We start from the raw sequence: 25,211 nt of genomic DNA on the forward strand, positions 1-25,211 counted from the left end.
TATATATATATATATGTCTTAATATAGTAGTAATTCAGATTTAGTTTTCTTAGTACTACCCATGTGCTCTTAATAGCTTATGTAAGTCTAAATGAATCATTATGAGGAATTCTCCATCATTTCTTGTCATGTGCTACGTGCTACAGCTCTTACTAAGTTTTAGGCAGTGGGGCAGTTAGTACTCTGGTAGTTCTGTAAACGTTAGGGTACATGATACGTAATGCATCTTTTGTTTGTTTGTTTCCATAGAAGAAATAACAAGTATCTATAAACTTCACATCCCCTGGTCTTATGAAGATTCACTAACTATTGCACAGTAAGTATAAGAAAGAATTTATTTTAAACTTTGATGTTTTAGTAAAATAGATACTCTGCCTCGGTTGTGTGTTAGCTTTTTGTCACTGTGACCAGATACCCTAGAGAATCAACTTAGCAGAGGAAGGGTGTATTTGGCTCACAGTTTCTGAGGTCTCAGTCCCTGGTCTGCTGGCTCCACGGCTGTGCCATGGTGGCAGAGCCTGACAGAGGACAGTTGCTCGCCTCTTAGCAGCCAGGAAGCAGAGGGAGAGGGAAAGAACCAGAGAAAGGGCCAGGGATTGGGTGCGTCCTCCAAGGCCGTCCCCTGTAAGCAGCCCACACCTGCAGTGTGCTCCCCTCCCAGTACCACTGTCTGATCAGTCCCTTGGCAGACAGTCACCGATGATGCAGAGCCCTGTGCTGCGGCCACTTCAGAAGCCCGTCAGCAGCACACCATCACACAGGGAGCCTTTGAGGGACCTGCCCGTCCAGCGGCAGTACCTTTTTATGACGAGTTACAGTGCCTCTTGTAAAATGTAAATACCCGTTATGCAGCATTGTGCTCATAAGGTACGATGATAGGTAGTATTCTTACTACATTTCAGAGTGTAAACCTTACTTGCTTGAAGTGCAAACACCTTTCCACACCACTGCAACTCCTAAGTCCTAGAGAGGGAGCATCAGGCCATTGCCATGTGACCGGAAGTACCACCTGTGGGGAGGGGTCCACTGTGTGGCCTCCTCTGCAGTCGTCCACTGTGTGCTGCTGAGGGCTGCCTCCACCAGGCCTGTTGACCAGCATTTTGTATTTGAGAACTAATACTTAGCTCATCTCTTCAGGGTTCCATCCTCCACAGAAATTTCTCTGAAACTGCATATCGCACAGCCAGAAGATGACAACCACGTGGCATTACTAAAAATGTACACATCGTCACACTGTCGGTATGAGGTAAGTTGTATGTTGGCATAATCTTCAAGCAAGATTTACGAAATAAAGTAGAAGTATTTTTATATTAGCTGCAGATACATGGTGATGTCAAAGCCCCTAAGTGTCACAAAGAAACATTTAAAATATTTTAAATATTCTCCATTTGCCTGTATGCACTACCTCAGTATTTCCTTAGCTGGGTCATTTAAAATTGTATACATCTTAATAAGTAATAGAAAATAAAACAAAGATTGAAACTGCACGTTATCTGTCTAAATTTGGAAGCCAAAGGCCCAAAATCTTTTACAAATTAAAGAACTTACTGAAATGAAATCAGCTGACTGAAATCACTGACAGTGACTGGCCTGGTGCTTACTGGTTTATGTCTCCACTGAGTTAGCATAAGGATCTTGTCTTCTTTCCACTCATCCTTTAAGCTGTTAGTCATTAATGTGTGCAATTTAGTGCCCATTGTATTGTTTTACAATCAGAGTAGAGGGCCAGGCATTTAGCTCAGTGATTCCACTGCCTGCCTCGCAAGCACAAGGTCCCAAGATCAATCCCTGGTACCAAAGCATAAAATCAGAGTAGATCTCTTTCTCCTAAATGAAGGGACATAAGATTGAGGTTCATGTTTTGTTGACTCTTGGATTCATGAACTGAGTCTCGACCTGTGTTAGAACACGCCAGGTTCCACAATCCCAGATCTGAGAGGTTAAAGTGCACGTTTCATTGGGAGTGAATCTCAGACTTCTGGTCTACGTGGAATATTCCTGCTCGGCTGCTTTAAATCAACCTTAATATTTAAATTCTTTATTGGAACTGGCTTTCGTAGGGTAAACTAGGATTGGTATTGTCAAGTTAATAGATTGTTTCTTCAAGTTTTTGTTGGACCTACATTAGGAATTAATTTCTATTTCATGGTATTTATGAGTGCTTTGATATAGTTGTTTCCAAAGTGAAGGGTTTAGCACAGTTACAATGTTTTTTAACTTACACCTTCATAGTTCTAATATTAAGTAATAGTAAGAATTATGTTGTCAATTTGTACCAAACATTGTATGTTTTCAAAGCATCCATGTTTTTTTGTAACCAACATTGCATATTTTCAAGAAGACTGTGTTTGGTTAGAGCATAGGCATTTTACAACTTCCTTAAAAAAGATTTATCTCCTTTTCTTGGACTTCCTAATATTAAAAAACAAAGGTTTAGGGCTGGGGATTTAGCTCATTGGCACTGCCTGCCTCGCAAGCACAAGGTCCTGAGTTCAATCCCCATCACCAAAAAAATAAAAAAGGTGTATGTATGGTAGAGATAATTAGGGATGCTTTTCTTTTTGAAATATTATTCTGGCCTACATTCTGTTAACCACCATGATCTGTTAATACAATATTCTGCTTACATGATCAAGTTAGTAAAGAGTTACCACACATACCATAATGTTCCTCTGCTTGTTGAAGAATTACCACACTGGGAAACATACTAAATGGTAAAACTGTATTTACACAGTTTAAAAGGTAGTTGAGATGGTTCTTTAAGATCTTTTATGTTGTAAGGTCTATCATTATAAAGTATACTTAGAGATGTGCAGAATTAGGCAACTTAGTAAAATATGAAGCGGAATGTAAGGAAAATAACCTCTTTCTTTTTAATAATTACTTCAAACCAGGTGACAGTTAAGACCTCGTTCTCGCAGATTCTCGGACAGGTAAGCAGTCCCTGGCTACCGTTCACGGCCTGTGAACATCCGTTGTGAGGGGCTGCGGCCCTATCCTGTGCACTGCTAAAGCAGAGACACATCCAGCTCTGGCTGCTGCCATGCCTGCAGCTGCTGCTTTCTTCTTTTTCTCACTCTTCCTCCACTTTAATAAAATCTGAAAACCATCCTTTTTCATGTCTGGTACATCACAGAATCAAGAGCCGATACCTGGTTCTCAGCCAATGTAACGTTTGCCTGAGCAAATGCCACAGAAGACATTCCTGTTTATCGGACTACACTGTTGCTCATAGTGCAGCAAACCCACAGGCAGACCATACAAGCGAGGATTTTTAAGGAGCTTTATATTGTGCATCTCAGTGTGTAAAAGCTAAAAATAGATTTTATTAGCGATATATTGAAATTCATTGACAAGTGATACAAAATAATTTATCCAACAGTGAAACGATGGATATTATTATTCAGTCATTCATAACTTGAAGAACTGTATAATCTAGACTTAAATAATGACTAGAAAGGAAAATTCTATAATTTTAAAATTCAGTAAAATTTTTATCATAGCTTTTATTTGATTGGATGATATTTTTCAGTCCAGGCATAGAATTTTTATATGCATTATCTCATTTGATCCTTATAGCCACCTGATGAGAACTAGATTCTGATTATTTGTGAACATGCCAAAATTCTGAGTTAAAGTATAACAATTCTAAAAGGAATAACAAATTATGAAAGGAAGATTAAATGTTAGCACACATAAGTTAGAAAGCATCATCATGGATGTTGCAATTTAAAATGCTAAAGGCTAATCATTAAGAAAAATTATCTTTTACAGAGGGGAACAATTCATGCTCTTCCAAAAGGTATGCTCCTGCACACAGGGGTTCGGGGTGAACACCCAGCGTGCCCTATGACCCATGTTGTCTCTGCAACTCGTGACTCAGATTAGTGACAAGAAAAGTTAGCTTGGGATGCTGTAGTCAAGGGTAATTATACAGCACGAGAAAGCAGACTAATACTGGTTTGGGAGGAGTTGATTTTTTGTTGTTGTTTTTCTCTTTTCGAGACAGGGTCCCATGATATAGTTCAAGCTGGCCTTGAACTCCGTATGTAGCCCAGGCTGTCGTCGTGTGCTCACAGGGATCCTTCTGCCTCAGCCTCCTGAATGCTAAGATTATACGCATGTGCTGCCACCCTCTACAGACTAATATTGTTTAGATGTGGAAATCTTTCTAAAAGAGTAAAGATGTGCTGGTCTCACAGGGCAAGGGATGGGTGCTTTTAAAAAGGTCAGATAAAAAAGTTAAAATTAAGTCCTAAAATTGTTGCAAAATATATCATCTTCCTCTTGCTTAGCTTGTGGATGGCATGAGAATGAACTCAAATAGTATAATCTACCTTATTCAGGCTTTTGAAAAATAAGTACTTTGCATGTTGTTGATGTTATCACCAAAAACTGGCAAAGCTGGATAAAAAGGAAACCACTGAGAGAGCCTTTAACTTTTAGATAGATATTTTTCATAAAGTTAATGTTTTCTTCTGAAAAAGGGAAGAGGAAAATATTCTTTGGTCTCCTGTTGTGGAAGAGTGTGAGCGGTCTGTCACTAGCGGCAGTGAGTCTGGATTGACCTTTGCCCTTGCGCTCAACTCCTCCTCCTACATAGAGCTAATAAACTATAAACTATGAGTGGAGACTGTAAATTTTTTTTCTAATCTTTTTCAACCTGGGGGTCCATGGGGGGACTTTCTGGAATCCTGTGCAGTGTTTTGGGTTAGTTTATACTTTGCACATTTCATCAGATTAACAAGGGAGTCGGTACATGTTCTGAGAAATTCTCTGGAGAGCTGGATGAGGTGGCGCATACCTGTGATCCCAGCACTCAGGAGGCTGAGGCCAGCCTGGATTACAGAGCAAGACCCCAACTCAAAAAACAAAAACAATAAATTCCGTGGAATGGACAGCATGCTTTCAAGTAAATACTTTTTAAAGTTAACATTTAAAAAGGAACTAAACACTTTTTATTATGCCTATGCTTATACAAATTGGGTGAGCTGATAAGAGTGATCCACCGAAACTACGTAGGCTCTGAATTTAATTCCAGTGTGACTCACTTCCATGAGAGGGGAAGACACGAAGATTAATAGTTGCAGCCAACAGTTTCCGGTAGCTCATCGTGTGGGAGATGACATTCTAGGCGCTTCGCACATGCGGTGTCCAATCATCATAATCACCCGCAGACACCGCTCTCCCCTTTGTCCGGAAAAGCACATGGAGAGCCAGGGAGGGGACTGGCCTGCTGCCTCTGTGATTGTGCAGGGTGTTCGGGCGTCTGCACTTGATTTCTTCCCCTGTACGTGGGAATGAGAGCTGCCCCGAGTGCTGGTGAGGAAAGCATGCAGTAATGCATACAGGATGCTTAGTACCAAGCCTGGGACGAGAGGTGGTCAAAAAGCAGACTTTGGAGAGCAGTCTTCTCGTATGTGCTCCTCAGCTAGGCCTTTGATGAAAAACGCAGGTGTGCTTATACCCAGCTATGCAAGGGTTTTGGATGCTCATTACTGGAAATGTCTTTGCAGCCACATTAGGAAAAGTGAAGTGAGGAGTAAACGTTCTTACTTCGTGTGGAAGTACATTTGTTCCTTTAACGCGAGTTTTCAGAAGTTTTCCACTCTCCGCCTGCTTCCAGGTAGTGAGACTTCATGGCGGTGCTCTTCCTGCTTACGTCATGTCCAACGTCCTTCTCGCTCACGGAGGACAGCTGTACTCTCTCTTCTCCACAGGTAAGGGTGCTTCATTCTTCAAGGTGTTTTTGTTACAAGTGCTACAGTAGAACAGCTATCGGTTCCTTGTGTGCATTTAATTCACTGATTAAAAGTCATAGACAGTTTTTAGAAACAGCCACACAGCAGCAGTTCCTTGCAGTTAGTTCCTGGAGGCTCCAAAAGCACGTGGTTTTACGACCTGTCTTCCATGATGCTTTCAGCTTTTCTGCTGTCAACCGCCCATCCCAGACTGGTTATATCAGCTAAGTGGAGAACTCTCCAGGGTGTGGGCCTGCAGGAGACTTCAGATGACCAGCATTCTCCTAGTTTGTCACTTGTGATTGGGTGTCACGTTTTACTGGGGGAAAAAACTTTATTTTTAGTCCAAATTGTTCATTTTTTAAAATACATATAGGAATCAAATGTAATCTTCACATAATAATTATTTTCAGTACTTATGTCTTAAAGGACAAAAATCACCATACATATTTAAAAATGAATAATCTCCTAGTATTACTAAATTATTAAAGTTTCTCCCAAACAAGATCTACACATTGCGGCTTGTCGTTAAGTTTAGTCATCAAGTTTCCTAAGCTATAGTTTCTATCCTCTCTTTTTTCCTCCTTTATAAACTGTTCTGTGTGATCATATTTTATAGTTTTGATTTTGCTGATTATACCCCCGTGGTGTAATTAGGCTTTTAAAGAATATAAATTAGTGGACCAGGGATCTAGCTCAGTGGTTCCAGTGCCTGCCTTGCAAGCGCAAGGGCCTGAGTGCAATCCCCTGTGTCAAAAAACAAAAACGAAAACAAAAAAATATATAAATTAGTGTAAGTTTGCAGCTCGTAATAGCGGTGTTTGTTTGGGGGAATCATACATGCAGATGACATGCATTGGTCATTCTCACTCCTCACTCCCCTCCGCGGACGTCTTTTATCTTCTGTTTGTACAAATTGGTAGTTAGGGTTACAGGCTCGTAGGGTTCAGATTCTCTTCGTACAGCCCGCCCCCTGCTTCCTCCTCCTGCTGCTGCGGCTGCAGGACCCTCAGCGGTAAACGTCTTTCTGTTAGTAGGCACCGCTCCCCAGTTTCCTCCCTTGTCATCCTAATCTGTTCCCTTGTCCTCCATCTTCTCTCTCCTTCCTTTCCTTCTCTCTTCCTTCTCCTCCCTCCTGTCTTCTTCCCTCCCTTCTGTCTTTTCTTCATTTCAGTGGGTCAGGGCCTCCTGAGTATTTCCCGTCTTACATGTAGCTAGTGAAGACAAACTGTAGAGTCGGGCTTTAAATGGATGAATTGTATGGCTTGAAAATCATGTCCCAGATAAAGCTGTTTTTAAAGGCTCCCTGTAGAGATTTGTGAGAATCCGTGGTGAAGCACTAGCTTTGACTTACTGAATTTGTTTCTGAACGTACGTACACTCTTCTCCAAGAATCATTGAGTTCACAGTAATGTTTAATCTTGGGAAAGAGTCTCTGTGGTAGTAGTGAGGACCCTTTGCTTTCTCTGACGTAAAACAAGATATAGTTCATACTTAATTACTGTGAATTCTCTGTTGCATGTAACTTTTTTTAATTACCAGGTTATTGTTTAGAATATGCTGCCGTATTGGATAAAGAAGCCAAGCCATACAAAGTTGACCCTTTTGTAATTATGATTAAGTTTTTATTGGGGTAAGTTTTATTTTATTATCTGATGATGATTTTAATGTTGTTCCATATATGAAACATTGCTTGATTCCATTTGCATATAAATTGGCAATTGACTTGCTTCACGAAATGGGATTTTTCTTCTAGGAAAAGACTTAATAATATATCAACATTTATTTCAATAATATAATCATTGTAAGGTGATGACTGAACATCTGCATCCATGTAAACTTGGTCTGTACATGTAACAGCGCTATAATGTTCACAGATGATCCGAAGGCATCCCAAATAGACAAGAACTATCACAGGGTCAGACGGAACAGCGCCTCCAGTCGCCTTCTCTTCCTTCCCGTAGACAGTGTATTTTAAACTTCTCTGCCTCAGTGTTGGCCCTGGTGCTTCCATTCTTAATTCATTCAAGCTTTGTACTTTTTTATTAAGAACCATTCTGAAATCTCTTTTGTTCTTTCATTACAACTAGCAGTTGGCTTTCCAACATTAAAAAATGTGTTACTTTGTACAGGGACCAACAGGGAACAGTAAGCTGTGTTGAGACTTAGGATTTAAATACTTGAAGATCGGTAGGCTTACTCGGCAGATAAATGAATTATTTCATTTAAGATTTGTTTTCCAGTATAAATTTTAAATTAAATGTCATGGACCTGTGAGGACTGTAGTGAATGGTCAGACCCTCAAATATGAGATCGTTGGGCGTCAGCTTGTTGGGTTTCATGTTTGCTGTTTTTGTTTGCTTTCATTTTGCTTCCTTTTGCCCACAGGTATAAGTGGTTTAAGGAATTGTGGGACTTACTGTTGTTGCCTGAATTAGATGCCATCGTTTTAACAAGTCAGAGCATGTGTTTCCCCGCTATATCCTTGCTTTTCTTTCTGTTTGGAACATGTACTGCCAACTGGAGTGGCCTGCTCTCCTGCGCATCTGTGAGACTACTTTCTTCCTTGTGGCTAGCTTTAAAAAGGTAAAGTAAATGACAGAAGGCTTTCTTATGGCTCTTAATTAAGAAAGATTTACTTCTTAATATTGTTTTCCAAGGATGTAGGACTAGCAAAATTGATAGTTATATCTTTGTCAAAACTAATCATTTAGAGTGGGATAAAATGTACTTTAAGTCGTTTATTGAAAATTAAATGCCATTTGTGGTTTTGACCTTAGTATCCAAGAGTTCATCAAAAAAGCCTGACACATTTCATGGTTGCACATCTTTCTGGGGGACTTTTACTCCGCGGAATGCTTTTATGGGCTGACTTCTCTAATGAAGCCTGAGGGCGAAAGATGCCAGTCTGCGTTCCGCATCTGGTCAGAGGAGTGGACCTTGCCTGGAGTTGTACTGAGCACCTGAGACGCTGCATGTGTGAAGTTGCTAGTCAGCTTTTCTAGAAGGGCACTGGTCTGGTTTCCCCACACTCCTCCGTACCAGTTGCGGTGTATGATTATCTCATGCAGGGGTAACCTTGGGCGTGTCCGCTCCGGCTCTGAGCTGCTTCTGATGGGTTTCTGGCAGTAACACTGCCAAGCGTCTCAGTGTCTCAGGGCTTTAAAAACTTGAAAATTCTGGCTGAGCACAGTGGCGCACGCCTGTGCTCCCAGCATTTGGCAGGCCAAGGCAGGAGGATCGCCATGAGTTCAAGGCCAGCCTGAACTACATAGTGAGACCCTGGCTCAAAAACAAAACAAAAAGGAAAATTCTTTTTCCTGTCAAGATTGCAGATGTATGGCACAGGGTCTAAGATTAATGGTATCCTTTGGCAACAGTATTCTTCCTTACTGCCAGTATCAGCCACGGTGCATCTAAAAGAAGAGGAGTTCTTACAGTGCATTTCAGTCCTTAAAATCGCTGCATGTGACCATTTTCCTCTGCTGAAAAACACCGCGCTGTTCCCTTAGGGTCTTACATACTAATAAGCAAGAGGGGCCGGCAGGGCATTTCACATTCAGTAGCTCTTACCTGAAGCGCTCAGGACCACAGGTGTTCGAGATTCCTGGTGTCTTAGAATTTGGGACGTAGGCACATGCCTAGTGTATGGTCCTATACAGATGCACAAGTCTGTTAAAATTCATATCTTGCTCAGCTATATCTGCTCACCCTTGTTCACAGCGGCACAGTCAGTTATAGCTAAAGTTTGGAAACAGCCCAGTTGCCCATCAACTGGAGACTGGATAAAGAGGATGTGTTTTTTTAATAACATGGAGCACTACTCAGCCATAAAGAACAAGAAACTATAGACATTTATAGCTAAATGGATGCACAGTGAGGCCACACTGTTAAGTGAAATGAATAGGACACAGGTGTGTAAAGATGTGTGTCTCTGGTGTGAGAAACTGAAAGTGTAAATAAGGATAAAAATGCATAATGAATAATGTGAAATAGAAAAGGTCTAATGGAGTAGGGAAGTGGGAGGGGTAGGGAAAAGGAAAGAAGGGAAAAGAAAAAATATGAGAAAAGGAAAAAATAGAAACAATGTCTTTGAATTGGGAGGGGTGGAGGGGGTGAAGGGAGGGCAGGGGAATGGGGGAAAAATAACCAAGATGCGTCATGTAAAGGTACAGCATCCCAATGATGAATATAACTGTATGTATACCTAAAATGGACCAATAAACTTAGTGAAAAAAAGATTCATGTCTCGGATGGGAACCAAATCCAAGCGCAGAATTCACTTCTGTTCCCTGTACCTCGTTCACACGCCCTCAGTAGTTTCAGTGTATCTGCGTTTTGACTGTGACCCATACACGCAGTAGAGTGCACAATTTTCCACTTGTGGCATTTTGTGGATGCTTTAAAAGCTGTGAATTCTCAAATAACTTCGACTTTGGGTTTTTGTCTAAAGGATGTTCAGCCTATACATTGGCGTTGTCTCACGTGGACTGTATAAATATCTGTTAACTGTATTTTTTTTTGAAGCTGTGTTCTTTTTATTCCAGACCCTCTGAACTTCCTAAAGACGTCAAGATCCTGTCACCAGAGGTGCCCTTCCTGACGGTCGCTCTGCTGGTCGTGAGCTGGACCACCTGTGGCGCATTTGCCATCCTGCTTTCCTTTGTCTGCTACACGTACAAGGTACGGAGTGATGTCAGAGCCGGGGCGGAGCGCGGATGCCGCGGCTTTGTCGTGTAGCAGGTGTAACAGTTTTTGGTTATTTAAATTATGTAGTTAACACAGAACTGAAACTAATGACTTGAGTTTCTGTTTTGTTTTTCTTTCTTTTTTTTTTTTTTTTTTCTTGGTACCAGGGATTGAACTCAGGCTTTTGCACTTGAGAGGCAGCAGGTGGAACCACTGAGCCAATTCCCCCGCCCTTCAGTTTTGTTTTGTTTTGTTCTAATTCTAATTTGTTATAGGTTGCATCGCACTCTTGCAAATATTAGCTTTTTTAACATGTTATTAGAATAGTTTCATTCCTACTTTGTGAACATGGGTGAGTGAAAACAAAACAATTATGTCGGGATCAAGTTATCAGTCATACTCAGATAACATAAAATATTAATAAATTTCATTGTCAGAAGACAATGATAAAAATTATTAGGCTGTTAATTTTACTGCAGTAAAAGATGCTTCCAGTAAGGCTGGCAGCTTTGCAGGAAAATCCAGGCAGTTACACAGCTGCAGACTCTGCAGTCATCTGTGGGCAGGCAGCGGCATCACAGTGGATAGTTAGGCTTTCTTTTTAAACAGGGATGCATTTGCCTCTGCTTCTGACAGCTGTACATGCATCAGAAATTATTCTCAGTTTTCCAAAGAAAACTTATGTACATCTAAAAATTCTGTTCAGAGCTACTTCAACTTATAAGCATAATATTTTTAGTTTTTATTAGTCACACAGCTGACCAATAAGCAAGTCAGGTACTTAAGGAAACCTAGTAAATTAAATTTGCACGTTGCCTCAAGTCCTTGTACATGTGCCACTGTATAAAATTTTGTTTACTTTTATTAAGTATAATCAGGCCAGGCGTGGTGGTTCACGCCTGTAATCCCAGGACTCCGGAGGCTGAGGCAGGAGGATTGCTGTGAGTTCAAGACCAGCCTGGGCTACATAGTGAGTTCCAGGTCAGTCTCAACTACATAGTGTGAGACCCTGTCTCAAAAAAACAAAAATAAGTATAATCAAATGTCTGACCAACAAGACACGTAAAATTGCTCTAGGAAGGTGTCAAACACAGGTTCCCGGTAGTGTGCAAAAGGGACAGCATTTGTCTTCCTCCCTATATACTGCGGGAGTATTTCTATGTCTTTCCTATTTTGTTTTTGTATTTTTAATGTATGATAGTAAGCATGTGTTTTTTGTCTTTCCTAAAAGAAGGCTTTAAATGTTTAAATGAATTTTAGTTGCTTAGATTTTTTTTAGATTTCAGATTATATTTCTTCTCCATTTTAATAAAAAGGCCTATCTATTTTGTTTCAAAGTACAAGTAAAATTAAAGTCATTTCTTTTTTTAGGTTGTTCATCTACAAGCAAGCCTAACACATTTTAAAAGTAGCCAGTCTGTGGTAAGTTTTATTTTCAAATTCTATATAACTAATGTGAAATGACATGAGAAAATATGAGAGTTGACTTTATAGAATGGTTAGGATTTTTAATGTTTAAAAAATATTATGAATTTAAACAGGGTGTGGCAGGAGGATCACCATGAGTTCAAGGCCAGCCTGGGCTACATAGTGAGACTCTTACCTCAAAAAAAAAAGCCAGAGATATACACACCTGTCTTGCAAGCCCAAGCTCCTGAGTTCGGTCCACATACCCGCCCCCGCAAAAGGATGTTAGGAACTTAAGTAACTGTAGGAAAGTGAATTTAAGCCTATTAAAATAGACAAATCATTCTGAATTGAGTAAGGTCTCTCTCACTACCTGTGTCTTTTTATTAGTTATAAATTGTTATCTTTTAAATTTTACTTTAAGCAATTACTTAGAGGATGTTTTCACAGCACTAAAAATGAGAAGTCAAAAGAGTTTTGCCGGGGATGTAGCGCAGTGGCACCGCCCCTGCCTCACAAGCACAAGGTCCAGAGTTCGATCCCTGGTACCAAATAAAAAGGATAAAGTTTTGTAACTAACCATTTTAAAGGATACAGAAAAGATAATTTCAGTATTTGATCTCAGTGTGGTGATGGAAAAAATATATTTAGCTCGAAGTCATTGAATATAGTTCTAAAAAAGATAATACTTTGCTGAGTTCGATCCCCGGTACCACAAATAGTAATACTAACACCTTAAGTTTACTGTTTGATCACGTAGTATTGGGTGTTTTTACTTGTTGCCTTATAGAATACCAAACACTCAAGAAGAAGTGAAAAAAAACCCAACCTCGGTGCAGACTCTGCGGCGCCCCTGCCTCGGGTGTCGGCGGCAGACGCGGAGGACAGTCTGCGCATGCACACTGCGCTGCTCACCCTGCTGGGCTGGGTCGTCCTGCTCAGCACGCCGTCGCTGGTTTACTGGTTGAAGAACCTCCGGTGTGTTGTATTTTATGGACTAATTTACGTGCTTCAGCGCATAGAGCCTTCCTGATTCCCAGTAGCAACCGCACAGGAGGAGGAAGGGCCTTATCACCTGAGGTGTAGCCCAGGGCACTCACATTCTCCCTCACCGTGGCTTACAGCCTTCCCCAAAAGCGGCCCAAAGGAGTGCTCTGTATTTTTATTGTTGGTATATTGCTAAATATAAGGCCACCTCATCCAAGTAGTAGTCCAACCCTACTCATAAAAAAAGATGCAAAGGTTCTAGACTATCTAAATGTTGAGAGCATTTTAAGTCAGTAGAAGCAAATTAAATTTAGTACATTAAATAAAGGTTTACCAGACATTGTTCGTCCCTTTCGTCAAGACCCATATGGCTTGTTCACAGCCGATTATTGGAGAAAGGTGGGGTTCTCAAGAGCTGTGAGACACCATCTTACCCAAAATGATCAACTTGGAGTCTGCGTGCGTCACAAGCACAGGGTCCTGATTTCGAGCCCTGGAACCAGACATAATGATCAACTTCGCTTTGTTGACTTGTGTTTGTTTTTCTTTTATGATAGGTATTATTTTAAACTTAATCCTGATCCATGTAAACCTTTGGCATTTATACTTATTCCAACCATGGCAGTTCTCGGAAATACTTATACGGTTTCAATAAAATCAAGGTATAATAGTTTAATCTTTCTTCTTTTCCCATCTGTTCCTGGCCTGTATCACCCTGTATTTTATTTCTGGAGTATGCTATTTATTTGTAGTAAATTTAAGTATTCCTGAAAATAAAGCCTGGTATGGCTTAATACAAAGGTACAGTTTATATATGATTATGCTGTATTTGTTTTCTTAACTATAAGTTTTACTTGTTAGGATGTAATAATATGCAGTTTTTTACTTTAAAAACTATGATGCATAAGATATACTTTCAAAAAACTACAGGAGGTGGGCCGGGGATTTAGCTCAGTGGTTCTGCTGCCTGCTTTGCAAGCACAAGGTCTTGAGTTCGATCCCCGGTACCACACACACAAAAAAAAACTACAGGAGGTTAGGCATGGTGGCGCATGCCTGCAATCCCAGCACTCAGGAAGCTGAGGCAGGAGGATCACCAAAAGGTCAAGGCCAGCCTGGACTATGTAGTGAGTTCAAGGCCTGCTTACACTACATAGTGAGACCTTGTCTCAAAAAACAAAACAAATATAAACAAAAAAATAAAAAACAACTTCAGGAGTGGAAGTACATGGAAATACAGATACAGGTGAAGTAAGAATGGCCAGGATTTGATTGTTTGAACTGGGTGCATGAGGGTTCCTAACCCACTCTGCTGTTACTCATGTGTAAAATTCTCCACAGTAAGACTTGAGTTCTCTGGAGCTGGTTCTGAGAGCCCCTTCAGTTGGTTCTAGGAGATACTGAGCAGATCTGGGGCTTCAGTCTTTGCTGCGTCATAGCTGTGTCCTTAGGCTGGCTTCTGAACCCTTCTTATCCTCCGTTTCTTGTTTTGAAGAAAAAGACCACAGCCCTTTCTGAGAGTTTTCTTTTAAAAATATCGTCTTGACTTGCATGTTTTTTTTCTTGGGATTTAAACATGGTTCCTCTTTGGTTGTTGCTGTTATAAACAGGATTGACATTTCTTTAACTATCTCAGTGAGCATGAGTACTTTTGTTAGCATACATTTTTAGAGATAGAATTGCAGAATGAACATTTGAGTATTTTTCCATTGTTAAAGTTCGAAAAAATAAAATTGGCTATTTTCTGAATAGAAATAGTTTTCCATTTTGTTACTGTTTTTGTTTTTGGATTTTTAGTCAAAGCATGGTTTGTATTGATCTTTCAAAGACATTCAGGACAGGTAAATTCATTATATAAAAAAATTATTTCCGTTAAAGTCACTTAGAATGTTTACCTCTCCCAGCCATGTACAACGTAGACATAGCCCGTTTCGCTCCCGCTGCCGCTTACGTACTGTGTGTTTCCTCTTCTCTTCCCAGTAAGCTGCTGAAGACTGCCTCCCAGTTGGCGCCCCCCCTGGCTGTCGGCGTGATCGCCTTCGGGTCAACACACTTGTACAGGATCCCGGCCTTCGCCTTCATTCCTGTTGTGCTCCACGCCTTGTGCAACGTGATGTGAGAGGGACGCCTGAGGGCTGGGCACGGCGGACACAGGCTCCCCGCGTGGACGGCCACGTCTATTGTTACAATGTTGAGAGCGGGATTTAGTTTTGTACTGCCTGAGGAGAGGGGGTGAGGCATGGTTTTGCTCTGGGGGGCATCCGCGTGCGCCATCTGGGCCCGGTGGAGGGGAGGCAGCCTGGTGCCCGAGGACATCTGTGCACCCGCGTGCCGGACACTCAGCAGGCACCGGGCCGCTGTCACCTCCCATCCAGCGTTCACCTGTTTTGTCACCTTCTGAAAAGTGACTTGTTTTCTATTTGCTGTCGTTTACATACTATAAGATGGATTTTCAGAGGGTGATGAAACTCACAACTATTTGCTTTCTCAGAAGTGAAACAGCCACAGAGTCTTTGGTCTCTTTGGCCATTATGATGAACAAAGTGGGCTTCTGCCTTGTACGTACATGAGAGCTTTGAATTACAAGAAGACGTGTTTTTGATAAGCACTGTAAGCTCAGTGAGTGGAAACATGATTCACATTCAGAATAGGGAAGTTTTCTTGTTATTCTCAAATATGAATTGTGTCTGTTAAATTTAAAGACTATTCTCCCAGGTATTACTGTCGTTAGAGTAGTTCATTTTTGTTGATTCAATTCATTGTCCCAATGATTGCTGAAATTTCTTCAGGTGAGGCTAGATTGCTAACTAAATTTCAATAATTGGCAGAAACTAAGTTTGCACCTTTCTGTCTACTGTGGAAAAAACATGACCAAGAGTAGCTTCAGCTTCATATCCGGTGCATAAATGTAAACTCCTGGGGAACAGTAAGTGCAGCATAAATATAAAGGCACATCTGCGGAAACGGGGGACTGTAGCCACAGGATTTAACGGTGAAGGCTTGAGGGTCCGTAAAGGAGGGAATAACATTTCCACGTAATTTCAGATTTCACTTCCTGCTCAGCTAGAAAACAGCACAGAGTTAAGGGAGCAGGGCGGAAGAATGTACGCACTCTGCCTTAAGAGAGTGAATTCAGCCTGAGGAGCGCCTGGCTCTTCGAGCTCCTTTGAGGTATGGGTACTTTCGTGTCCAAAACCTCTCACGGAATGTCCTCCAGTGAGCTGTGTCCCTTGTGGCACTGGGGATTGGGGATGTCCCAGAGCAGTGATGGCGAACCTTTCAGGGCTCTTGATAACACAAACAGCCGGCTGTGGCACAGGTGCCATAGGTTCGCCATCGCTGTCCTAGAGGATCAGTCCCTTCTGTCTGCTGAGCCTCTGGGTCCAGAGCTCTGTCTGGCAGTTGCTGCCTTGAGGTTCCTCCCACTCCCCTGCCTGTGGCTTTGCACCTTGTTCCCTCCTAGTTTCCCCACCACCACTATGCTGTTTTGCCACTAGTCACAGAGGGTCTCGCTGGTCTACACGAATGTATTCTGGCATCGTGCTTATTGTTCAGGGTGTGTACTGTTGCTTCCCGAGACCCTTGAAGGGCGATAACCTGATGGTGGCAGGGACAGGCTCAGCAGGCTGGTGTCCACTGGAGAGCAGGAGTAAAGGGAATGAGCTTCACAGTGCTTATGTGTTCAGCATCCAAGAGGAAGAAGAGTTTATTAGATCTCACACTTGCCATGGACACTGGGTGTGCATTTAAAGAGGGACACATCTGCCTGAAGTTGGCAGTACACACAAAACAGCTTCTACACGTGGGGCATCTTTTGTTTTGCCTCTGGTACTCTGTACCCCAAGTGTAGGTTAAACGTGTTGTTTAACTCTTTCTGAATTTGAACTTGGGTCCATTACAGAAAAACTGGGACTGGGGATTTAGCTCAGCAATGCCGCTGCCTGCCTCACAAGTGCAAGGGCCCGAGCAGACCAGGCACACTAATTCTCACTAAAATATTTTTGTGTGAATATACTTATCACCAAGACCTCAGGTCATATTTATGCCAACAGAATATTTTGTTTAAACACTATAAAATGGATTGTAATTAATATTTTATGAGTGGTAATACAGTACATTTTTAGCTGTTACACACAGCAGATAAATCAGTTGGCCTACATTTCTGTGTTAGGCATGAGGTCTAAGTTAGGGTGGTAATGTCTTCTTGCATTATTATGTGGGCTAGTGCAAAACTTTATCATGCTGCATTTGAAATTTTATGCACTGCTTGTTAAAATCATTTGGGAAAATTTCAGAAACGTGTTGGGACTTTCTGTGACCAGGCATCTGTTATTATCAGACTAGTTTTCATGTTCCCGGTGTGTAGGGTTTGTAAGCTTGGATATCATAGGAAACAAGATACTCTGTGATGTTCATTACGAGGAAAACCAATTTGGAGAGTCCAGCATTGAGCAGAAGTGTCTGTAGTAGGAAATTAGACCCTGCCAAGGGTCTTCCTTACCAAGTAAGTGTCAGTTGAGTAGGAACTTTTATAGAATCATAAGATGATTACAAGCTAATATTTTATCCTGGGGTTTTTTGTTTGGTTGGTTTTGGTTTTGGTTTTTTGAGACAAGGTCTCACTATGCAATTCAGGCTGGCCTTGAACTTGCTATGTAGCCCAGGCTGGTTTTGAACTGACGGTGATCTTCCTGTCTCAGCCTACTGAGTGCTAGGATTGCAGCCACGCACCACCACACCCGGCTCTTCCCAGGGATTTTGAACAAAGAATGTTTCAAATTCTGAAGTAAACTTCTATTTATACACGTTAGTCCTCCATTCTTCCACAGAGTTAGTTTAGTGGCCCGAGGAGTTAAAAGAGCTCTGCAGCGACTCATAGTCCTTACTCTTCATAAGGATAATGTGAACAAAATCTGAGTATGTCAACGCTCAAGAATTCACGTTTAAAAATAAGATATTATGAATAGGGAAGGCTAAATATTATGCGTTAGGAACTTAGCTCTGAGAACACAATGAAATTTGGAGTACAATAAGCAAGCCGTTACTTTATCAGTGGTGTAGACGTAACAGCGCCTGAGTTGATAACTTGTTCTCCATTGCCCCTTTATTAAATTGCCTGTGACTAGTAATTTTAAGTCAACTACTTTCTGAAAGTGTTTGGCATGATTATGCTGCCAAAAACATATGTTTTTAACTATTTTGACATCATTAATTTCTGATCACTTTGTATAGGGCTTGATATTTACAAATCAGAATCAACCTATAATTATTGTGTGCATTGTAACTTTGAACACTTGTGAAAAACTCATTGTGCTTTGATGAGTTGTGTAAGCTTGCATATCTGAATTCTAACCTTAGTTTGGGAAGTTTAACAGTAGCCACTTTTGTAACATTAGTACTACTTGTAATGTAATTTTGATTTTTAGTATTTACATAGGAAAGTTACTAGTAAGAGAGTTTAGAGTCAAAGCATAGAGCTACTAACTGTTCAAAAGCCTAAAAGGCAGGCCATTTATATTTCATGTTGCACTTGTTCTGTTTCATACTGGACTTTTTCATCCTTTTTTAGGAAAAAAAATGACAGATTTGAATTCTGCAGTGGAAACTATATGACTATATTCATATGGTTAGCAAAACAAACTTTACCACCAAAGCTAAAAGAAACTGTAAAATACCTCCGGATATTTGTGCCAATGAACTTTTCTTAGTATAATGAGATTAAAGCAAAAAGAATCTTTTCAGTATTTTTCGTCTATGACTTATAATAAATGTGTATATCATGAAAAATTATATTCCACACTCTTAATTTTTCTTTGAAAATATTCAGAGTTCTAGCATAATTTGCTCTGTTTTGCTGATTTCTCAAATATTTTCTGATTTTATTGGGTAAAAGTCCATTCACTTACCAGTGATCTTTTCAGCAGTTTCGTGAAGAACTCGTTTGAAATGCTGTTCAGGCTCGCGGTGTGACGTGAAGCGCTGCGTGCGGTGCGGTCCCCCCGCCCCGTACCGGCTGTCACTGGGGTGGTGGGAGTTTCCGGTAGAAGCCCGTGGCCGTTCAGCCCCTCGGAGTCCTTAGGCGTTGCCCAGGGGAGATTACCGCTGGAAGCTTCTAAAGATTCCTATGCTGTATCAAAATGTTACAAAACAAGCAAGAATTAACACTAACGAGTTAATACTGATACTGCGTCCTGCTACGGAGAAGAAAGTGAGAAAGGTGATGGGCTCTCAAGCTGCTGTTCCTTTGCTTGAAAGCCTTTCATTTCTCCCCACAGAAAGTTTACAGAACTTCAGTCCGTGTCGCAGTTTGCCCGTCGCTCCGTGTTCCCTCCCTGTGCTACCAGCCGCTGCGGCGATGTTGGCACCGTTCGTGCAAGTAGCCCTGAAAGAGAAAAGGTAGCACAGAGAGCCAGATACTGAACTATTTGGCCTTAAGTTGCAGTTGGGTCATCTAATGTGGACTGTGACAATATTAGTGAGAAGGTGGATAAGTGTGAATTCAGCGTATACTGTCATTTGGAGTGAATTTGTCCTCTGTATTGGATAATTATACCCTGGGTAGGAGATGCCTGTATTTAGCATAATCATACTTTCCACATAGTCAAATACGCATTTGTTGGGATACTAGGAGAGTGAACTGTCCTCTCCTGTGTTGTGGGAAGAGAGGGAAGCTCTAATTTTTAGTGCATATAAATTAGGAAATGATAGTGTGCATTTACATTTTTAAGTGGAAAAATGACTTAAACGTATTATTTTGAAATGACTGCATTGCAGTTTCTTAATCTTACGACATGTAGCAATGCACCCATGGGAAACCAGACCAAAATCAAATATATATTATCACTGTGACCTGGAGTTTGCAGTCATTTGGAATAAAGCAGACTGTGCCTTAAAATGATAAGGGAATTCCCTGCAGTTTTATAAGCGTGTTCCATTATGGACGGCCTTCACGTATGGGTCCCAAGTCCCTTTCTTTGAGGTTGTTGAGATAGAAGCTTCAAAGCTGACCAGTACTCAGTACTTGGTGCTTAGTATTTGTGGACTGCCATCCTTGCGGCCTCCCTTAACTCTCAGTGTCCTGTTTCGAGTTAAAAATGACTTGGGCTACACAGGTGGAGAAAATTATTTGGGGGGAAGGTCATGGAACTTCCGGTCTAAACTCACCCTGCAGAGATTCATCTTCACAGTGTGGCATTTTTGTCTTATTAATGAACAAACATGAATTCTTTACTAAGACCTACACTGATTTTTTCCTCAGATTTTGAGGTTTATCAAATAAGCTTAATTTACCCGATAGTGATTTTTGAAGTTAAACTCAGATTTTTTTAAAAAATTAATATTCTCCTTTTTTCTTTTTCTTTCCTAATTATTAAAGTATCAAGACAGAATGACTCTTTTTTTAAAATGTAGACTGGCATTTTTACTGTGCTTATTTAAAATAAATAGATACAATTCTATTAAAATCCAAATTAGCCTGGGGTGGTGGCACACACCTGTAGTCCCAGCATTTGGGAGGCTGAGGCAGGAGGATTGCCGCAAATTCGAGGCCAGCCTGGGCTGCATAGCGAGACCCTGTCTCAAAAAAAAAAAAAAAATCCAAATTATTCCATTTGAAGGATAGTTGTGATCTCTGCGAAAGCTGTCACCTTTCAGTGTTTTGGGAGTTTGCTACTTTTAAATTTCAGTTCTGAACATAAAGTCTCAACACATTTCTTTCCTTCTGTTTTATTTCACTACTTCCCACATCCTGGGGCAAAAATGTAAATAAAATAACTTTCTTTAAAAATATGTAGAAAGACAATGTGTCTTTTCTTAAAACCTGTTAATATTCACAAGAAAGTACTCTGGACAACAGTGTGTGATAAAGTGACTGGCTTTCAACCTGCATCCCTTTCTGTGGTATAGTTTAATATAATATAGCTTACAAAGTACAAACTTAACAGTGATAAAAATTCAGTTGGTGTTATTTATTTATTGCAAATTGATTTCGTTCTCATCCAGAAAGTACAGCGCGTAGTAACAGTACCTGATAGTGCAAAGGACTTGTCCTGTACTGTGTACTGAAGAGTGATGGTCACTGCACAGACCCTTCTGTTTAAACAGGCATGATCTTCTCCTGTACTTTGTACATGTGTGGTGCATTACACATACACTGACATGGAATTCTCTGTGTATTTTCGGTATTGTGTGTTAACGGTGTTGCATTCAGCTAGTTGTAATTCAGAAAAAGTGCCACTTACTGTACTCTGTTGTGAATGATTTTACCTGTGTTCCAGCATTGTGGTGTACGTTTAATAGGTGAATATTTACCTTTGGTCTCCACTCAGGTATTAATGTGTAGCGATTTTTGGTGCTTTCTTTTTATTCTGTCATAATCCGGTGTTCTGAATGTTCAAAAATAAATATTGTGGATAAGCATTTTTGGTACAAAGATTGCTTACTGGTTCATGCACTTCTTCATAATACTCTCTCAGGAAAAAAGAACTAAAAAGTTATTTCTTTCCAACATGTCGAGCATTTTGGAAACGAGACTGGCTGGCCGTTCAGCACAGTACACAGCACATTTCCGGTGATACTGAGAGCAGGGTAAAATCAGACACTTTCCCAGCTTTGGATTTTGTGGCTTCCCACATCCGTTTGTATGGACACTTCATAGTACTCATTCTGTTTTCAGGAACTGTAGACTTTTTCCCAAAGATCAGGTTTTCTGTTTCCTGTAGGCTAGCGTGGTGTACCCGTGGATGCCCAGTTTGCTGCCTAGTAAGAATGAAAATGATTTGGGCATTGTTTGGGAGATTTCCAGTTCACTCCAGAGCTACTCAATTTGACCCTTACTGAAAAGGTTAGGACCGGCTTAGCAAGTCCCCGTCTGAATTCTCAGACATTGTCTCAGCTAATAAATAAAATGAGCGAGGGCTCCTAGAACCCACTGGCAAGATTGTCTTTAGGGTTATAAATTGCCTACAGAAATTCTAAATAAGTGTTTAGCTAGATTCAAACTTTTATATAATGGATGGAAAGAATACAATGAGATATACTGCACATTTAGCTCAGTGGTGCCGCTGCCTGCCTCACAGGCACAAGGACCCAAGTTCGATCCCTGGTACCAAAAAACAAAAAAAGGTATATTTTGAAGGATGAGTACCTTTCATTTTAACATCCCTAACTCTATAAGTATTACCCGTCTGTGCTTATACATGTAATTACATATACCCAAAAAGTAAAGTTTTATGGATGAGAAATCGAAGTGTACATGTCTTCCTTGGATACTTACAGGTATCCAACCCAGTTTCAAAATTCCTGAGTACACAGCATGTCAACCTGGGTGCCCGTCCCACTAGTTTTTGTCTCCTTTTTCATTTCCTGCTTCATTTCACCCCTTCCATCTAAAAAGTTCCCCAGAAGTCTCATGCGCCTGCGCAGAGGTGGGGTTTCAAGAGGATTGCTCCGCGGGCTGCCGTACTAACCCAGTCGGTGGACTCACCCTTCCCAGCCCCGTGCTGTGGATGGCCGCTGGGGGTGACCTGCGCGGTCTCTCCACTTCTCTTCCCCACGGCTACCCCAGTTCACCCTCCACCTCTGACGCTTCTGCCCTGCAGCCAGCCAAGCTTGGACTGAGTCCCCCAGACTGAGCCAGTTAGATCGGCTGTCCTGACTCTGCCCTTAGACTCGTGTCTGTTGTGTCTTTGATTAGCTCAGCGTCAACCTTAACTGTACCTAAGTTCTTCCATCCAGTATCTCCATCATACTCACAGGTCCGCAGTCCAGGAGAAGGGCTTGATGGCACGAGGCATGTACACTAGAGGGTGAAAACCTGGGGGGCCTGTTTCGAGTCTGCATACCACACACGGAACTGAAGTGTTTTGCGTAACTGTTACACTTAATGTTCTGTAGTTTCATTTCAAAGAGCTGATGAATTAAATATAAAATTCTTCAATGAAAGAAAAGCCGTTCAATGCAATGACTTTCAAAAAGGAAAGGGCTGGGGTTGACACTCACTGGTAGATCACTTCTTAGCATGCACAGGCCCTGGATTCAATATCTGGCCCCTCAAAAAACGGAAAAATAAGAAACGACTCCGCACACTTGGGTTGTTAGGCTTGTGTGTGAGAGTCTTGGTTTAGAGATGGATCCGTTCTGTCTTGTGTGCTTTGAATAGTCAGAATTTGGATATAGCCTGAATTTAAGTGAGCTAAAGCTACTAAGTGAGCGAAAGCATTTTACTGTCCTTAATATAATTTTGTGTTGGGTATGAGGAGTAGTGACAAACTCGAGCGAAATGACATAACAGCAAACTGAACTTTTAAAAAATGCTTCTAGGGCCGGGGATTTAGCTCAGCGGTTCGGTGGCCTGCCTTGCAAGCGCAAGGACCCGAGTTCAATCCCTGGTACCAAAAAACAAAAAACAAACAAAAAAATGCTTCTATCTTGAGTATGTATATAAAAATAATTGTTTTACAGCCAGGAGTGGTGGTACACACCTGTAATCCCAGCACTCAGAGGCTGAGGAAGGAGGATCGCTGTGAGTTCTAGGCTAGCCTGGGCTGTACAGTGAGTTCAAGGCCAGCCTGAACTGCATAAGGAGACTCTGTCTCAACCCCCACCCCCCAAAACAGAACTATGTTGGGTAGGCTTGCTAGATATGCTTGTAGCTCAGTATACTGTGGAGGTGAGAGCTCTGGGTTTTGCAGTTAGGTGCTCATTTGAGTGTTTATATGTGTAAATCTTGTTATCCTTCAGGATGGGAATGCTGTGAGATGCGGTCATATTAATGCTTGATCAGCGAAAAAGACACAATCATCATCCTTTGTGTCATGATCAAAAAAGAATCACAGAAGCTGGGGATTTAGCTCAGTGGTGCCACCGCCTCTCTCTCATGCACAAGGGCCTGAGCTCAATCCCTGGTACCAAAAAAACAAAACAAAACAAAACAAAAAAACAGCTAACATGATCTAGGGATTAGAGTGTAAGGATGGATAGAAACACGCCTCTTCACTACACCCACAAAGGTTTAGTGACAAAGTACTTAAGGAAGAAATAATGACTCGGTCTCTTTCTTCCCAACTTGCAGGAAATACCATTCTGTATAGAGAAAACTTTGTCCTTAAGAAGATGGCAGAGGAGAAAGGGAGAAGCTAGTTTTTCTACACAAGATTTTGACGCACTAGACAAAATGTTAAAGGAATTTAAGAAAGTCACTAACCTTTGTTTTATTGTTCTTATTCTTAATGTTCTCTTCTGTACCTCATTAATTTCAGCTCTGATAGTTATTATTTCTTTCCTTCTGTTGTGTTTGGTTTGTTCTTGTTTCTCTAAGACCTTGAGATGTGTGACTAGGGTTATTTATTTGGGATCTGACTTTTTGGATGCAGGCATGTATAGCTATAAACTCCCTTTTCAGAATTACCTTTTCTGTATCCCAGAGATTCTGGTATGTAATATTTCCATTTTCATTTGATCCTAGGAATTTTCAAATTTCCTCCTTATTTCTCCAGTGACCAGCCAATCTTTCACAAGAGAATTATTCAATCTCCACGTGTTTGTATAGTTTCTGTGATTTTTCTTGCTGTTGGTTTTTAGTTTTATTCCATTGCAATCTGATAGGATACAAAATATTATTTAAATTTTTTTATATAAGGTTTGCTCTGTGGTAGTGATGGTGAACATATGGCATATGTGTTACTGTGTTTTTCTTTTAAGGCAAAAGACATTAATGTAGAGTTGTTTTCTCTAAACTGAAACCTCAGTCCGGGTTTAATTGCAGTGTTGGCCCTTTGTGATAATTGGATTTTGGGTTGCAGTTTGGATTCTCATCTCTAAAAAGTTTGCCATCACTGCTCTGTGACCAGAAAATGCTCTCTTTTGGAGTATAGTCTATGAGCTGCTGAGAAGAATGTATATTCTGTAGTTGTTGGATAGAATGTCCTACAGACATCTGTTAAGACCGTTGCTGTCTAGTGCAGTTTAACGCTGGTCTTTCTTTGTGGATCTGGGGAGGTCTGGACAGCCAATCCATTGAGGAGAGTGGAGCATCAGAGGCACCCGTAGTACTGAGCAGTGTTCGTGTTGAGTAACGTTTGTTTTATAGAATTGGGCACACCAATGTGAGGTGCACATGTATTTACAGTTGTTATGTCTTCTCGGCAGATCGTTCCCTTCACCAGTATGTGTCGGCCTTCTTTGTCTCTTCCTACTTTTGTCTTGAAGTCTGCTTTGTCAGACATGAGTGTGGCTGTTCCTGCGTACTCACTGTTTCCATCCTTTCTCTCTTAGTCCATGTGTGTCTTTGCTAGGGAGATGCTTCTTGCAAATGAGGAGGAGCTGAGTTTTGTTTTTAACCTAATCTGCCAGTCTGTGTCTTTTAATTGGGTGATTAAGGCCATGTGC

The 25,211-nt window shown here is 41.0% G+C and overlaps 1 protein-coding gene across 1 annotated transcript in view; it reads left to right on the top strand.

Annotated features, from left to right (window-relative positions):
* The window catches only part of Pgap1 (post-GPI attachment to proteins inositol deacylase 1), a 58,797-nt gene extending 41,339 nt beyond the window's left edge, over positions 1-17,458 (top strand). The window contains exons 16-26 of the mRNA XM_033756281.1: positions 250-316; positions 1,138-1,246; positions 2,895-2,933; positions 5,627-5,720; positions 7,284-7,374; positions 8,130-8,327; positions 10,289-10,424; positions 11,802-11,852; positions 12,628-12,815; positions 13,382-13,486; positions 14,805-17,458. Coding sequence (XP_033612172.1) covers positions 250-316; positions 1,138-1,246; positions 2,895-2,933; positions 5,627-5,720; positions 7,284-7,374; positions 8,130-8,327; positions 10,289-10,424; positions 11,802-11,852; positions 12,628-12,815; positions 13,382-13,486; positions 14,805-14,943 — 1,217 coding nt within the window. The 3' untranslated portion in view covers positions 14,944-17,458. The remainder of the gene's footprint in view (positions 1-249; positions 317-1,137; positions 1,247-2,894; positions 2,934-5,626; positions 5,721-7,283; positions 7,375-8,129; positions 8,328-10,288; positions 10,425-11,801; positions 11,853-12,627; positions 12,816-13,381; positions 13,487-14,804) is intronic.
* The last annotated feature ends 7,753 nt before the right edge of the window (positions 17,459-25,211 follow it).

This window comes from Fukomys damarensis, unplaced genomic scaffold (genome assembly GCF_012274545.1).
Source record: "Fukomys damarensis isolate Sample0158 unplaced genomic scaffold, DMR_v1.0_HiC HiC_scaffold_26, whole genome shotgun sequence".
In the NCBI taxonomy this organism is placed as follows: domain Eukaryota; kingdom Metazoa; phylum Chordata; class Mammalia; order Rodentia; family Bathyergidae; genus Fukomys; species Fukomys damarensis.